Source organism: Numenius arquata, chromosome 10, assembly GCF_964106895.1.
Source record: "Numenius arquata chromosome 10, bNumArq3.hap1.1, whole genome shotgun sequence".
In the NCBI taxonomy this organism is placed as follows: Eukaryota; Metazoa; Chordata; class Aves; order Charadriiformes; family Scolopacidae; genus Numenius; species Numenius arquata.
The window spans coordinates 21,412,362-21,427,582 of NC_133585.1; the positions used below are offsets into that span (position 1 = coordinate 21,412,362).

A 15,221-nucleotide genomic window follows, 5' to 3' on the forward strand; every position below is an offset into this window, starting at 1 on the left:
ACTCCGTGGCTGGAACAAAATTTCACCCCAACCACCAAAGCCCAGTTCTCCCCCTCTTGAAAATTGTTTTGTAAAGCACCCTGGTCTTGGCACTGATTTACGCCATACAGCCTGGCAAGGAGCACTGGCAGCAAGAAATAATCTATCTGCCATGGGCAAAACACACACAAAAAAAGCAAGGGGAGAAGAAAACTAGTACCGAGTACGTAATCTTACACACAAATTGAATTTAGAGACAAATAGGCCAATAGAATATTGGATCAACACTTCTCTCATCACCAGAACAGTTATATATGTGACTAAGGCAAATACTCCGGATTGCTTCCCCCAGCTCTGTAAGGTGCAGCAATTCTGCTGGCACCAGCGGCCACTCTCTTAAATATATTCATTTGAATACAAAATCCTTTTAGAATAGGGTAATATGTTATCTTGCTCTGGATTTTTAGGAAGGTTGCTTTAAATAGATAAAAAGGAAGATTGAGCTCAGAAGAATGCCACAAATCATTATCAAAAAGTCACTTTTAATTAGAATTAATTTGGTTAATGGTACGCCATATGAAGTACTCTGTATGAATACGATTGTTTTAAGGTTACTGTCCTCTGAATGGTGATAAGTGCTAATGTCTCTATGAAAAAAATGTCACACTTTAACTGAGGCTTTATTCCTTGCATCTTAAAGCCCAGGTTTAGATTGCTGATAGCTCTGCAGGAAATGTGGAGCCGTGTTAAATACCATTTCTCTTGAAGTGATAGCTGAGGCTGATTATCGCCTCTCAAATCTATAGGCGGTTTCCCACAGCTGTCTTTTTCAGCCTACTCATTTCCCCCGAAGCCTATCAAAGATGTGCGATTCCCGGATGAGATCTCTTGAGTCCAGGTTGGTGATTTGACACCAGACCAAAGGGTTGTCCAAAGCCGTGGTGGTAGGACAGCTTTAGGACTGTCTTGGTTGCTGGTTATTTGGGTTTCCCTCTCCCTCTGCAACCACTGCGCTGGGCTGGCAGTGGTGGGACAGCTGGGACAACAATTTGGATACAGGCTTTAATTACAGTTCTGGTGCTGCTCAGAAAAAGGTCTCAGGTGTTGGATGGTCCTTTTGGGGATTGGTGTTATAATAACCTTTTATGTTCGCTCACTTTTCCTGCAATTCTCTTTATTTTCCCACAAGTTTCAATGTGTGTAAGAGCCCATTTCCATGATTGAAGGCTTTTTCTTGCTTTTTGTTAGGAATATGTTAATTAAAAACAGAGGTAATACTCATAACTACCAATTTATTAATTTTGTGGTTTGAGATTTGCTTTGCATTTCATTATATTAGAGTTATTTTGCTTTGCCGCTGGTATTTTCATGTAATTCTTGGGTTTCCCCTCAGGATTGGAACCAGACTTCCTTTAGCCACACACAATTATTTTCAATCTGCTCTATAAAAACAAAACCAAAATCAAGACAATCTTTAGGGAAATTACTAGCAGGAATTGACTTTTCACTATAATGGTATGTTATTAGCCCTTTCTTTTTAAACATTTTCTTTTACAGTATCAATCTATCTAGTTTTGTTTGTTGAAGTGCATTTAAATGAGGAAATATCAGAGGTGCTAATGCTAGTAAAGAAAGTGAGAGGTTTTTTGCTAGATTACTCCTCGGTTTATAAACGTATGTTTTTGTACTGAAAATGTTTGCGGAGAAGGAAGCTTGCCAAAATAAACGCCAGTGAATCAAGGTGTCTGGAAGTGGCTGACCTGCGACGGATAGAAATGATGCTACTCTGAAGCCAGCAGAGAGGTTGATGATGGTAATAGGAGCCAGTGGAGTCTGAAATGCACTTACGTCCTGAAGGAAACTTGATTCTTACAACGCAGTTGATCAAATTTCCATTTCAGACCTGTATTTTGGGCCCCCTTTCTGATAGGCTTCGTAATGTAACTTCATCCTTTATTACTCTTTGAATATCTTAATATACAGAACAGCAAAATAAATCAATTTTTTGCTACAGGTTTTTACCCTAATGACACACGGGAGAACAGGAATTACTCTTTACTTAACCACAGATCTCGAAAGCAATCTGTCTTAGTGGTTGCATACTGATTTAAAGCAACGGAGAAAATAATTGTTAAAAGTTCCTGATTATGGGTATGCAATCAGGAATTCTCTCTACCTATAGAGAGAATACTGGGATTACTTTGTTCCCCAGACACATTTATCCATGCTAATCTCCAGTTATTTTCTGTTCATGCCTATAACCTCTCAATTTCTTGTGGTGTTTCCTTTTTCCTTGGGATGACAAGTAAATCTTCAGAGTGGCGAGTTCTGTAGAAGTGACATTCAACCCTAGGCACCTTGAGATGGCTCTCTGCTGTGGAAGACAAAGTGTTCCCTTCGCTAATTTTGCTTTTGCGTGTACGCAAGAGACCAACTTCTGCGTAAAAACGAACTGCTTTGCCAGTCACAATCTTTTATTAGTTAAAATATGATTTACGAATCACAGAGAGTAATCCGTAGGGAGAAAACGTACTTGGTAGGAGGAAAAATCTACTTTGAAGCCTATTTGCAGCGACAGCAGCGCATCCTCAAACATGCACATCTGCTGTAACATCTGGCCTCTGACAGGAAGCTGCTTGTCCTGCTAAGAATAATATTACAGCAATTCCAAGCACACAGGTAATTTCTTTCAAAGAACATATCTCTAGATAATATGTTGCCTTGCTAAACGTTTTACTGCAAAAACCAATACTAGTGTTTTCCTTTGGCCGTGTTCAGAAAAACTCTACTACCTGTTGTGATTTTTTTCAAATGTAATATTAAATTGTTTCAATTACTAGGTTATTTTCTAACATTTTTAAGACTGTTAGTCCTGCCTGTGCCATCCGGGGTAAAGTACTCCTGCAGTGGCTGGAACGGGTGAGCCTCCGTGGAGTGTCGCAGTGCCGGATCATTCCTGTCCCATGGAGGATCAGCTGCGTGGTCTGCACTCCCTGCTGGCACACACACACACACACACACATAAACCCACCGTACTGAGCACTAGCTGCTAGTGGCTGAGCAGGAAGATGCTATAAAACCAACCTTTCTAATTTTTTTTTTTTTTTTTTCAAAATACACCTCTTCTTGTGTGTACACCTCTTATTGGGAACACCTCTTATTCAACATTTTTTCCCCATGAGACAGCCTATCAAATTGGATCCCTGTTTCCACACCATGGGGGTTTTGGCACCGTTGGAGGAAAAAGTGATTAATTCTCAACCACTTTTTCTTTGTTTGTTTTTACTACCTGTCTCTCTCAGAAGTTTCTGTGGAGCTGGGCCGTACTCAGAGCAGGCTGGGCAGAGACCAGCAATATGCTTGCTTGGCAGAGTCCACTCTTTTCATCTTTGTTGTAATACTTTGTTGTAAGTGTGCCTAAAAACCAATGCATTTAAAGCATAAATGAATTAATCCGTGCAGCCCTCATGAAAGGTGTTTATTTCACGTTTTTGAAGTCTGCACGTTGCCGCGAGGAATGTTGTAGCGTGAGACACAACCACGTGGCCGCACAGTCGCAGCCTTACAGTAGGGCACGTGTGCCCCCCACCCGGAGAGGCTTGTAAAAGCAATGCCATGTGGCAGTAACACTCCGATACTGTCACCAAAACTGCCCGTGGGCTGACGTGTTTGGTGGTGGCTTGTTTGGGATGAGCGTTAAAATCTTCGTTAACCGTAGCTCCTGAAGCTATTGCATAATCGTCAGACGATTACACTTTTTATCATTCTCAGCATGAGCTAAATTCAAATTAGCTGCTCAGAGTTAGATGCAATTGTTAATTTTAAACGTTTTCCAGTCTCCCCAGCAGGGTCACCCTTAATCATGAGCCTGAGGATGCTAACAGGGTATGGAAAATGAATGGGACTGGGTGGGTGGATTTTTTTTAATTCTTCCTAGCTTAGTGCCACGGAGCAGATGGCAGGTTTGACTGTTTCCAATCAGTCGCTGGTACATAAAATAGCCTTTAGAACCAGACAATTTTTTGCCGGTAGGAATTTACAGACTGTTGAATATTTTCAGTTCTGAAGCCACATCTGCCATTGTACTGTTTTAGAGGCTGTTTTACTTTGTGATTCACTTAAGCCAGTAAGTTTGTTGTAGCTATTGCAGTTTTCCTCCCCCAGCCCCGTGTTTCTTCACTGCTGTGCTCTTTTACGCTGTTACCTCTCTCTAGCACTTTTGAAGCCAGGGTCATCATCTTGTTTTTGCCACAAACTGCCGCAGAACTCTGTAGCTTTGCAACTCCTGGCACCTGCTCCTCAAACTTAACCATCCTTTGCAGACCTCTTTCCACCAAATCCTTAGCTGTGAGATATTTGGATGGCCGTTAGGGACAGCTGCTGTGTGAAGTGCTCAAAAACACAACCCAAGTCTTGTGTTAATTAATAACACCAGAAAAAGACACATATACGAGGACAAACTGTAACTGGTTGGCACCACTAAATGGATCTCTAACACTCCCAGTTTTCAACTCTCATATTTTCATCTCTTGGCTTCCAAACATGCAGTTTGACTCAGGTCTTAGAGAGTCCTGTGTATTTCCATACTTGATCTACACTTTTGTTCTCCCCTCAATCCTCCTAAATCTGAAAACGAAACAAAACAAAGTACCCTTCTGCTCCCTCTCTGGTTTAAGGCAACTGATGTGTTAAAAGCACGTTTTGTTGGCAGGAAAGCAGCCGTACCCTTCATCCCATTGCTGCTGCAGTGCTGAGCTGAATTCGGGCCCCTTCCCACAAAAAAGACATTGAGGGGCTGGAGCGGGTCCAGAGAAGGGCAACGGAGCTGGTGAGGGGTCTGGAGAACAAGTCTCGTGAGGAGAGGCTGAGGGAGCTGGGGGTGTTCAGCCTGGAGAAAAGGAGGCTGAGGGGAGACCTTCTCGCTCTCTCCAACTCCCTGAAAGGAGGGTGTAGCCAGGGGGGGTCGGTCTCTTCTCCCAAGTCCCAGGCGATGGGACAAGAGGAAATGGCCTCAAGTTGCGCCAGGGGAGGTTCAGATTGGATAGTAGGAAGAATGTTGACAGGGAAAGGGTTCTTAAGCCTTGGAATGGGCTGCCCAGGGAAGGGGTTGAGACCTCATCCCTGGAGGTATTTAAAAGCCGGGTTGACCTAGTGCTTAGAGACATGGTTTAGTGATGGTTTTTATCAGAGTTCGGTTGATGGTTGGACTAGATGATCTGAAAGGTCCCTTCCAACCCAGACAATTCTATGATTCTGTGATTCTGTGATTAGCCATCACTTACCTGAGAGTGAACGCAGTGCTGACGGCCTCCATCTCTTTGCTGCCTCTGTGGTGCCAGGAATTTTCACATTTCTAATGACTTGCTGTTAGCTGTGCTGGCTGTCCGTGGACAGGAGGTGCACTCACTGAGGTCACTTGGCTTATTGGTCTTCTTGCTCCAAGAGAGAGAGCTGCCAATAAAGTTATTAAAAAAATAACCATTAATGACTTTGTGGTAAGTACTTTGCAGTAAATAAATATTAGGGCCTAGAGCAGCATATTTCAGCTGATGCCTGGCTGGTCTAATAGGCTTTTGTGGTGGGGTTAGGGAGCACCCCAACAGTAGTGCCTCTTCGTCCATGGAAGAGGATGGGTAAGGGCTGGAGACAGCGCAGGGTGATGCCGGTGAAACTCCATTTGTGTGGGTACGCTTATGTTACAGGAGGGTTGAATTTGGCGTGGTGGTTCCTAAAATCATACATATTTATCAGTACTCAATCACAGCAGAGTTTAGGAGATACCTGTATTTCTTGCACGTACCAAAAGGAAGATATACTGCTGTAATATTAAGTATAGCTCTTTCTCTTCTTTGACAGTCATAACGCAACTCTTGAGATGTCATATGTCTCTTCTTAATGAAGTGTCAAAAATATTTACTTTTAGGACAAATTACAAGAATAGCAAACATCCTTACTCTGTATTAAGGAAGTTGGTACATTAGTGTCAGCAGCTCATAAGCTGTCTCTGGTGGTCCTGCAAAGCTGAACGTTACACTGAGTGTCCTTAGGTTTGCTCAAAGTGTAAATAGTGGTGGAAAGGGGGGAAATGGAAATAACACAGTTCAAATATTTGAAATTGGAATCTGATGGTTTTTCCAAGTTCCTCAGGCTGTTTTGCACCTGCACCTGTGCTGATCTGCGTGCAGATGGTTTCTGAGATGGAAATATCCTGAACTGTAAGGACAGTCAGGTCTCTTCTCCCAAGTTACAGATGAAAGGACAAGGGGTAATGGCCTCAAGTTACGCCAGGGGAAGTTCAGGTTAGATATTAGGAAATATTTCTTTACTGAAAGGGTTATCAGGCATTGGAATGGGCTGCCCAGGGAGATGGTTGAGGCACCATCCCTGGAGGTATTCAAGAGAGGAGTTGACATGGTGCTCGGGGATATGGATTAGTGTTGGGTGGTGTGGTGGTGTGTGTGTGGGTTGTGTGTGGTGTGTTGTGGGGGGGGGGGGGGGGGGGTTGTTTTGTTTTTTTTTCATTGGTTGGACTAGATGATCTTAAAGGGTCCCTTCCAACCTAGGTAATTCTGTGATTCTGTGATTCTGTGATTCTGTAATGATGCTGAGGCCATTGGTTTCTCTGGAGTGCTACTGAGTTCTCAGAACTTCTGAAAATTAACTTGTAACCTGTCTGCCAGCTTTGGGCACCTGAACTGTAGGATTTTTGAGGCTGCATGCTCAGAAGTTCCTAAATGCCAAATGGTTTCATGCTGCAAGACTTATCATACCATTACTTCTAAACAAGTACACTAGTGTGACATTTGTTCAGAAAGGCTGACTTTATTTAATGCCTGTGCCTGCAATATTGATACCCTAATTTGGATCCAAATTTTGTTTGTCCTTAGTTGCACACATACTGAAGGTGAAACTGATTTCTGTTATTATTGCAACAAACTACTATTAAAAGTCGTATCTTTCTGTTGAGATAGAATTTGCTAACATTAAAAAAATGATAGGCTTAGGGCCCAGCTGAACCAGTCTAATAAATCCATTTTAACAATGAAATTGGCTTTTTATTGAAAGGGCAGAGTGCTCATCTCCCAGGGATGAGAGCCTTTGGCAGTTAGCCGGGCAGTTGCTGTAAATCCCATCTCACTACGGTGAAGTCCCCAAAGGAACCATCAGATCAGATAGTGTCTATGTGCCTCGTGTGCCAGAACACATGCTGTGTGGGCTTACAGGAATTTTTTTCTTTTCTTTTTTTTTTCCCCCAGCTCCATTACCAACACGCAAAGTTGAGTGTGGATAAGCTAGTGGGTTTCACCAGACTGACCTTTCCTCTGTTGTTCACGGCTTTGAACTGACCCGTGTTGTACAACCTGTACTTGCCTGGTCTTAGATGCACGCACAGTGACTTGTTAGGTATGAGGCAAAGAAGTGATTATTTTTAAAAGTTAGCTGCTCTCCATCACCATGAAATCATTTCTGAAGAGGTTTCCTTTTTGTCTCTCGAGCATTGTGTAGGATGGTCTTCTGGATGGGTTGTCCCAAATGTTATCCCCTGCTACTACAGACAGAGGCTTCCTGATCTCTTTTTTGAGTACACGGAGTATGTAAGCTTGCCTAGAAAACATAGGCAAAATTGATCCAAAAAGCACCAAGAGAAGCTACTTTGAATGACTCTGTAACCTACAGTCTGCGTATTTTCAAGGATGTTCGGTTTCTGTTATGCAGGTTTTAAATGTTTCTTTAGTAAGAGTAATTTTAGTAGTAATAGTAATGACGTGGAATCTTTCAGTTGTAATTTTAAGATTTCATAGAATCATAGAATCATAGAATCATCCAGGTTGGAAGAGACCCTTGGGATCATCGAGTCTAGCCATCTACCCTACACTACAAAGTTCTTCCCTATACCATATCCCCCAACACCACATCTAAACGGCTCTTAAACACATCCAGGGATGGGGACTCAGCCACCTCCCTGGGCAGCCTGTTCCAATGCCCGACCACTCTTTCTGTGAAAAATTCTTTCCTAATGTTCAGTCTAAACCTACCCTGCTGGAGCTTGAAGCCATTCCCTCTTGTTCTGTCATTAATTACCTGTGCGAAGAGACCAGCACCAACCTCTCTACAGTGTCCTTTCAAGTAGTTGTAAAGAGTGATGAGGTCTCCCCTCAGCCTCCTCTTCCTCATACTAAACAGTCCCAGCTCCTTTGCATTCGGTTCAGAACAGGTACTTGAAGTGAAATAGTTGATTTTTAGATGCTGCGGGGTGCCGGTGCCCAGGCAGGGGCTGAGGGGTCTCTGTGAGGAGAGGCCATTGCTGCCCTGGGCTGGGCACAAACGCTTCCAACAGCCCCACGGCCGGGCACAGCTGAGGTAGTGTTGTAATTTTTGTCTTTGTTTCTCATCATCCAGATCTATTTTATATGGCAGAGAATTAAATTAATTTTCCTCAAGTTGAGTCTGTTTTGCCCATGACAGTGGTTGATAGGCTTATCTCAAACCATGAGCTTTTTTATCTTATTTTCTCCGTTGTCCTGTTGAGGAGGGGGGTGAGAGAGCGGCTGGGTGGGCCTCGGGCAGCTGGCCATGGTCAACCCACCACAAAACGCTAATCTGAGAATCCATCAGCTGAAGCAGTGGTGGGAGTAAGTGTCCGATAGGGTCACTGACGTTGGTGCCGTGTCCCGGTTTGAGGTAAAACGGAACCAACTTCCTGTTCAGTAATTTTACATTTTAGCTTGGCCCCTTCCAACCCTCTGAAATTAGCAGCATATTGTGGAGAAAACTGCTTGCTCTCAGAGTGATCAGACCAATGTTTGTACTTCATGCCAAGGAACGGTGTGCAGAGAGGCTCCTGCTTAGACTTATTGCTGTAACAGCCAAGGGCAGCCCATTTCGTTATTTGCCCCGTTGGAGGGTCAGAAACAGAAAAGCGTAGAGGGGTCCCCCCTGTGGGGAGGAGGGGACAGGAGAGGTGACCCAAACCTGACCAACAGGGTATTCCATCCCATCTGCCCCATGCTCAGTGTAAAAGCTGAGGGATCAAAGGGTCAGCCTCTCTCTCTTCAGTGGCCAACAGGACCCTGTCTGTTCATCTGCCTTTGATCCCAATCCGTGTGTTCCTGACTCCAGAGCTGGAACCCAGTTCCCATCTGTCGCTGAGTCCAGTCTGGGACTTCCCCAGTGCCTGCCAGTGACATCATCCTGGGAGCTTGATATGATTTTGTATATATTGCATCTATTTCATTATTTCCTTTTTGATTTTAATATTAATTCTTCATAAAGTAGTTCAGTTCATTCTAAACTTGTAAATCTCTTTATCTCTTCCTTTCCTCTCTTTGCCGGGGGGGGGAAGGCCATCTGTCAGTCTGGTTGGCCAATCCAGCCAAAATCACCACATGCGGTTGCTGGAGGAATGAAGGAAACCTGTTGTGCAGTTTAGGTGTTTGTGCACTTCTTGAAGGAGCTGGCTGGAGCTCGGTGGTGAGCACCGACATTGAGCTCTCAAACAGTGATGACTATTAGCATTTGGTTTCAACCTGATTTTTGGGTAGGGTCACTTCCTCGCTTCCTTGTGCCGTATAGCATCCCTTCACATTTATTTGTTCCTTCAGCAATTTTCTTGTCAAAAGGAAAGGCAAATATGAGCCTAGTCCTGAAAATCCACCTGTCAAGCTGCTGTCTGCTGGCTCCGTGATGTTTTGGGGTTGTAGTTACCCGTGCCAGTTGGACGGCAGGTGTGCTCTGGAGACGCTCACCACTATCTTTACCTTTTGACTGACAGAACGGGGTAGATTTCAGAAAGCTTTTAACCTTCCCCGTCTTCCCTAAGAATTCTAATAAAGGCGTTTGAGATCACCCAAGAGGTAGTAATCTTGATTTTAAAAGCCTTAAAAAAAATATTACAGAACTAGAGAACGAAAGCACTTTAACACATTTTATATTTATACTTTTCATAGCCAAGCCAGGTAAAGCTTTGTCAATTTAGAGGAAAACAAAACATTTCCAAAGGATGCAAGGACCATTTTAAACAGTCCCGTCTCCGTGACGAGCGTCAGCCAGTGTCACTGGGGGAGCTCACCTGCAGCACATTGGTGTGCTGTGTGAAACAGGTTTACTACCGCTAGCTAAACCAGCCCAGAGATTGTCGCTTAAGGGCTGTATAGTTGTATCTACTGCATCTGGTCTGGTAGCAGGTGGAGGAGCATGGAAAGCACGTACAGGTTTGAGTGCCTGGATCATTCGTCTGGCAGGGGTATCTCTTGATGGTGCACAGTGCAGTCACTGTGCTGCTTAGACCGGCTTGTTGTATCTCCTCACTAGTATTCCCTGGAAATTACCAGAAAACAAAGGAGGAGTTAGTAAAAGTTTCCACCTTATAGATCTTGTTCGCTGATGCTGAGGAAACAATTAATGATGATTAATGGCCATCTCCTGAAGACTTAATGACCTTGCACAGGTAATGCTTTTTAGATGGCAGTGCCGTATCATGGTAGACGACTCTTTACCCTGCCATAAACCCCGACTAGTTTGTTACCGTTGTTTTTGGTTTTTAAGTCAAGGTGAAGTATGAATTCCACACAAAAACCTCTACCTTTTTGAAGTTAAGGGTGTTTTTTTCCCCAACATTAGCTTAAGCCACAGGTTGAAAAAGTCATGCCAATATTTGGATAAAACCCTGGTGATAGATGCTGAAGTGTCCCAGATGCTGAGGCAGTGCCCAAGTCTGATGAGTGGGCAAATGTACAGGCGGTGATTAGCTACCATCTCGCTGACGCCTTCCTAGATGAAGTATGTGAAAGCTTTATGTGAAAGGTCTTCAAAAACACTTCCGTCTGGATATGGGTGCTGCCTTTTGAACAGGAGCATGACTGGTGCAAAGGAGTGGATCTGGAGAGGCCAGAGGAGGGCTATGCAGGGGTGTCAGGCACAAGGGAGGTGAAATAACATAGCTCCCGGGGCTGCCTAATTGATGCCAGGGCTGCATCCTAATTCTGCAAGAATTCCAGGGGAGCTCTGTGTCCTACACTGGGTCTGTACATCAGATTCATTGTGCAGCATTGCAGGAATGCTGCTTAATGCTTTTTGGGTTTGTTTGGGTTGTTTTTTTTTTAAATGATTACTCCAAAAATATATGTGCTCATTCGATAAGGGTTCAGGATATCTCTGAGAAGAGGAAAGACATTCTTGTTGTGTAAGTTTGTGAATGCGTTGCTGGGAGTTTTTTTTTTCTTTGCTATTTGTCAACAAGAATTTGGCAATGGAGGTTTCTAAGAATTAAACTGTATTTACCTGTTCAGTTTGTTGCAGACTTGAAAAGTCCATTTATATTTTTCTTGGCTTTTTTCTTTTCTTTTTTTTTTATTTTTATTTTTCTCTTTTTTTTGTTTTTTTATTTGCTATGAGCAGTTTAGTGCCAACACAGGAGAAAGAAATTCCTGGAAAAGCAAAACCGTATGCAGCAAAGTTAAATGAACCATTTACAGTAGTAGCAATATCTGCTCTGCGGGATGTAATGTTTTAAATGTCAGAACGGAAGAAATTTGCTTGACCAATATGTAACTTTATTTAAAGGACAAGGTTAATGATTCTTTGCATGCGTGTTTACCGTATTTGCCTCTGCTTGTTTTCATTTTCCTATTAGGCTGATGATAAAGACACTGGGAATTACAGTGCCATGCAATACAGACTCATCATTCCTCCAATCAAGGATGGTAAAGAAGGTTTTGTGATTGAAGCTTACACGGGGTTAATAAAAACTGCTATGCTGTTCAAAAATATGAGAAGATCCTATTTCAAGTTTCAAGTCATTGCAACTGACGATTATGGAAAAGGACTGAGCAGCAAAGCAGAAGTGCTTGTAAGTATGAGCCGGGCATTATCTTCATGGAGTAATTCCTGGGGAAATTCAAACATTACATGAAGTTTAATTCCAGGCAAACCTATAGGAATGCCATAAACCATGCATACTTGGTCTTTTTAGGTAACTGAAATAAACTTTTTTTTTTTTTTAAGACGATAAGCTTTTATGACCATGTGAAAAGTATTCCTGTTTCATGGCAGAGATGCAGTTACCACACCAGACATGATGTTCAGTATTTTATTTATTCAATGAGCCATTGTTAATGGTTCAATTTAGATCCTAATTGTTTCCATTAAACATGGACCTAGGTTATGTTCTGGGTCTTCTGGACCCAGAGGGCAGCAAAAAAGGTGCTGGTTTTGTGCGTTACAAGTATAAAGCAGGTCACATCTGTGTGGCTGGACACAAGCATTTACAGATCATCTCCGCCTGCTCTCTGAGCCAGCAAGGTGCAGCCGGCTCCCATATCAAAGCTGTGAAGCAGGGGTAGCATGGCATTAAACCCTAGTTAATAAGCCAAGCTGAAAGATTCCCAACTTGGGCTGTGCTCTGTGTTAACACGAGCACCTCGCTTCAGGGGCAGAGTTAGACGGCTGCAGTGATCTGGCTTGCAGTGCAGGCAATATCTGAGCAAACGGTCTCTGAAAGCTGGAAGTCAGTTGACTTCCTGGGGAAAGCAGAGGTTGCCATGTCTTACTTGCTCGTGTCTGGAAGGAAGACGCAAGTCATAATTTTGGGCTGAGATTGTACTTTTAAGTTTCCAGGGAAGCAACATTTCAAAAATGGCACCAGCTTTAGGCCTTGAGCTCGTGTTTCTGTGCTGAGTAAAGGACATTGACTTAGTCCAGTCACAGAAACTATGAAAGCTAAATTTCTTTAAAGCCTATATAACTTGATGGATTGGATTAATATTAGCATAATGTTGTATGGATGAAGTGCATTATCTAGTTCACGGGAACACTGTCAAATGATACAGATGATAGCCATAATACTTGTTATATTGAGTTATGCAGGAATTCAGCAAATAAACATAATGTATGATGTCCTCATGCTTGACCTCCCAAAATGATAGGGCATTCTCATGCAATTTATGCAGTAATAGTATATTAAAATATAGCCAGAAGGTATCGACATTAAAATTAGAAAGTGAAGTATGTCTCATTAATTTATAGAGGTATCTAGGTTGGCTGAGTGAGTGATGAGCACTCTGGTACAATGCTTTTGAGCAAGATGTGAGAGCTTAGTGTAGCTGTAGGTACAATTACAGGCTGACACCATCCCACCATGAAGGTTTGGGTTTGCACTGAGCGTGATCCGTACCTGAAGGTCCTTTCTAACTAAACTAAGCTATCCCTGGGCTTCACGATCTGAACAGAATTTATCCTGCTGTCACTGTGGTGTCAGGTGCTCAGACTGGGACGTGTTAATTCCTTTCGATACAAGCTCAAGGAGCAAACATAGATTAGGGAAATGAATTTAATTACTCTCATGCAAAAGAATAAATAGTGGGAGAAGAAGGTAGGATTGCGCTGCGAGGAGGTCTAGGGAGAAGACGTGGGGCAACATCAGAGGGACGCTATTGCAAAAACGACCTGAGCAGAGCAAGGTATCCTCCCAAAACTGGGACCAGGATGCCTCCTCAGAGCCCTGGCACAGCTCTGTGAGCAGCATAAGCTGCCAAACGCACTGGTAAAATGTATTCATGGCATAGGGGATGGTCCATGTGAAGGATACCAGTCTGTTCCTGCTGTCTGGGACTGGCAGGGTGGCTCAAGATAGACATCCGTGGATCTACAGTTTAGTTCCATGTGATGGAATCTCCCTTTTTAGCCTCTGTGAGATGGAAGAAATAAGAAATTACATTTTAAAATGTTTGCTGCAAGTGAGCACTTAAAGGTACTAAGTGTGGGTAGTAATATTCACTATGAGATGGTCTTTAATCAAATGTTTGTTGGGATCTGGGGGGGTCCCACGGCCCATTCCTTGTTCACCTCTCAGCATAAGCTACTGCCCGGAATCCCTTGGTGCCATATAATGATCAAGACCGTCTGTGGGCTCTGCCTTGCTTGGTTTAAAAATTGGGAAGTGCCTGGTGAATGAAGCATGTGATCAAAGGGATATCGCTTGTGGGCTAGTGGTTATCAGCGATTATATGCTCTCCCTGCCTCTGCGGCAAACTTCCAGTTTGTTGTGTTATTTATTTAATTTAACCTGGAACGTTCCTCGTTCTCAGCAATGCATTCTTCAGATACTTATGGACATGAGACATCTGAACATGCTGACTTTCAGCCCTGTAATTTAGGCTGACAACTTCTAATTAGCATCACGGGACCGGGTTGTATTTTTGCTCAGTAGACTGGAGGTAGCGAAAGCTTCCTAAGCAACGGCGGGTGGGATGATCCCCAGTAACTTCCTGTGTGCCTCAGGAGGAGCCTTTGCTGTCCCACACCTTCCACCTCTGCTCCCAGCATGTTTCTGACTCTCCTCGAGTGGAAGGGAAGTTTCTCCCCACAGCTTTTCTTACAATGTAGTTAAATGGGACTTAGTTCCTCAACTTAATGCCCTTTTTAATAATTGAAAAAATGAAAGCCTTTACAAATGTGGATAGCAAGGTAATGTTACCATGGGAACCTTAATTTTTCTTTATTTTTTGTATTTATTTTACTATAGCTTGTCATGAATGTGTTTATTCATATTTTTGTATATGAACAGTTAGTCATAATTGTGATTCCTTGAATATCAGAAGAATTATTGCTTTGTTTAAGTGTTGCATTTATGCAGTACTCAGTACATGGGTGCACAGTGGTTGCTTGAATTGGCTAATGTAGTTAATTCTATTAAACTGTTCATTGCTTTAGAGTTCCTTTCAATGATCTTAGTCTAAAATTTGAGTTCATTATAATTCTGTTTTACTTACACAGAAGCCTGTACGCACTGATGAGTGCGTCTGATGACATTTCAAGAACATTTAAATATTTAAAGTTGAATTAAGCTTCAAAGCTGGTGAATCAGTGTTTGATGTGAAAGCATATTATGGCTTGTCTGCTGAAGGGCTTACAGGGCTCTGACTTCTCTGTTCAAAATCAAGGGTTGTATTTTTTCCTTTAGAACTGAATCAACAGCTCTGATTTTTAAATGTATTGGGTTTAACATTGTCCTACTTTTCCAAATTTACTTGCAGAATCCTCCATAGGGAGTATAGGTTTGGAGTATAATGATTACTGTCATGGCTATACAGATGTGAGCCCAGTTGTGAGAAATGTTTTATTTTCTCCCCCAGTATGGGAAGTAACTGTTCCTTTCACAACCTAAGGGGAGGCTGGCTGTGCTAGTGAAGAGAGCGCTATTCCAAATGCAAAATAATTTAAAAGGGAGGAAAAAACATGCAATC

The 15,221-nt window shown here is 42.8% G+C and overlaps 1 protein-coding gene across 2 annotated transcripts in view; it reads left to right on the forward strand.

Annotated features, from left to right (window-relative positions):
- Window positions 1–15,221, forward strand: part of PCDH15 (protocadherin related 15) — a 383,455-nt gene that overhangs the window by 325,256 nt on the left and 42,978 nt on the right. For both annotated transcript variants that reach the window (XM_074155034.1, XM_074155035.1), the window contains exon 26: window positions 11,612–11,827. In XM_074155034.1, the coding sequence (XP_074011135.1) occupies window positions 11,612–11,827 (216 nt within the window). The remainder of the gene's footprint in view (window positions 1–11,611; window positions 11,828–15,221) is intronic.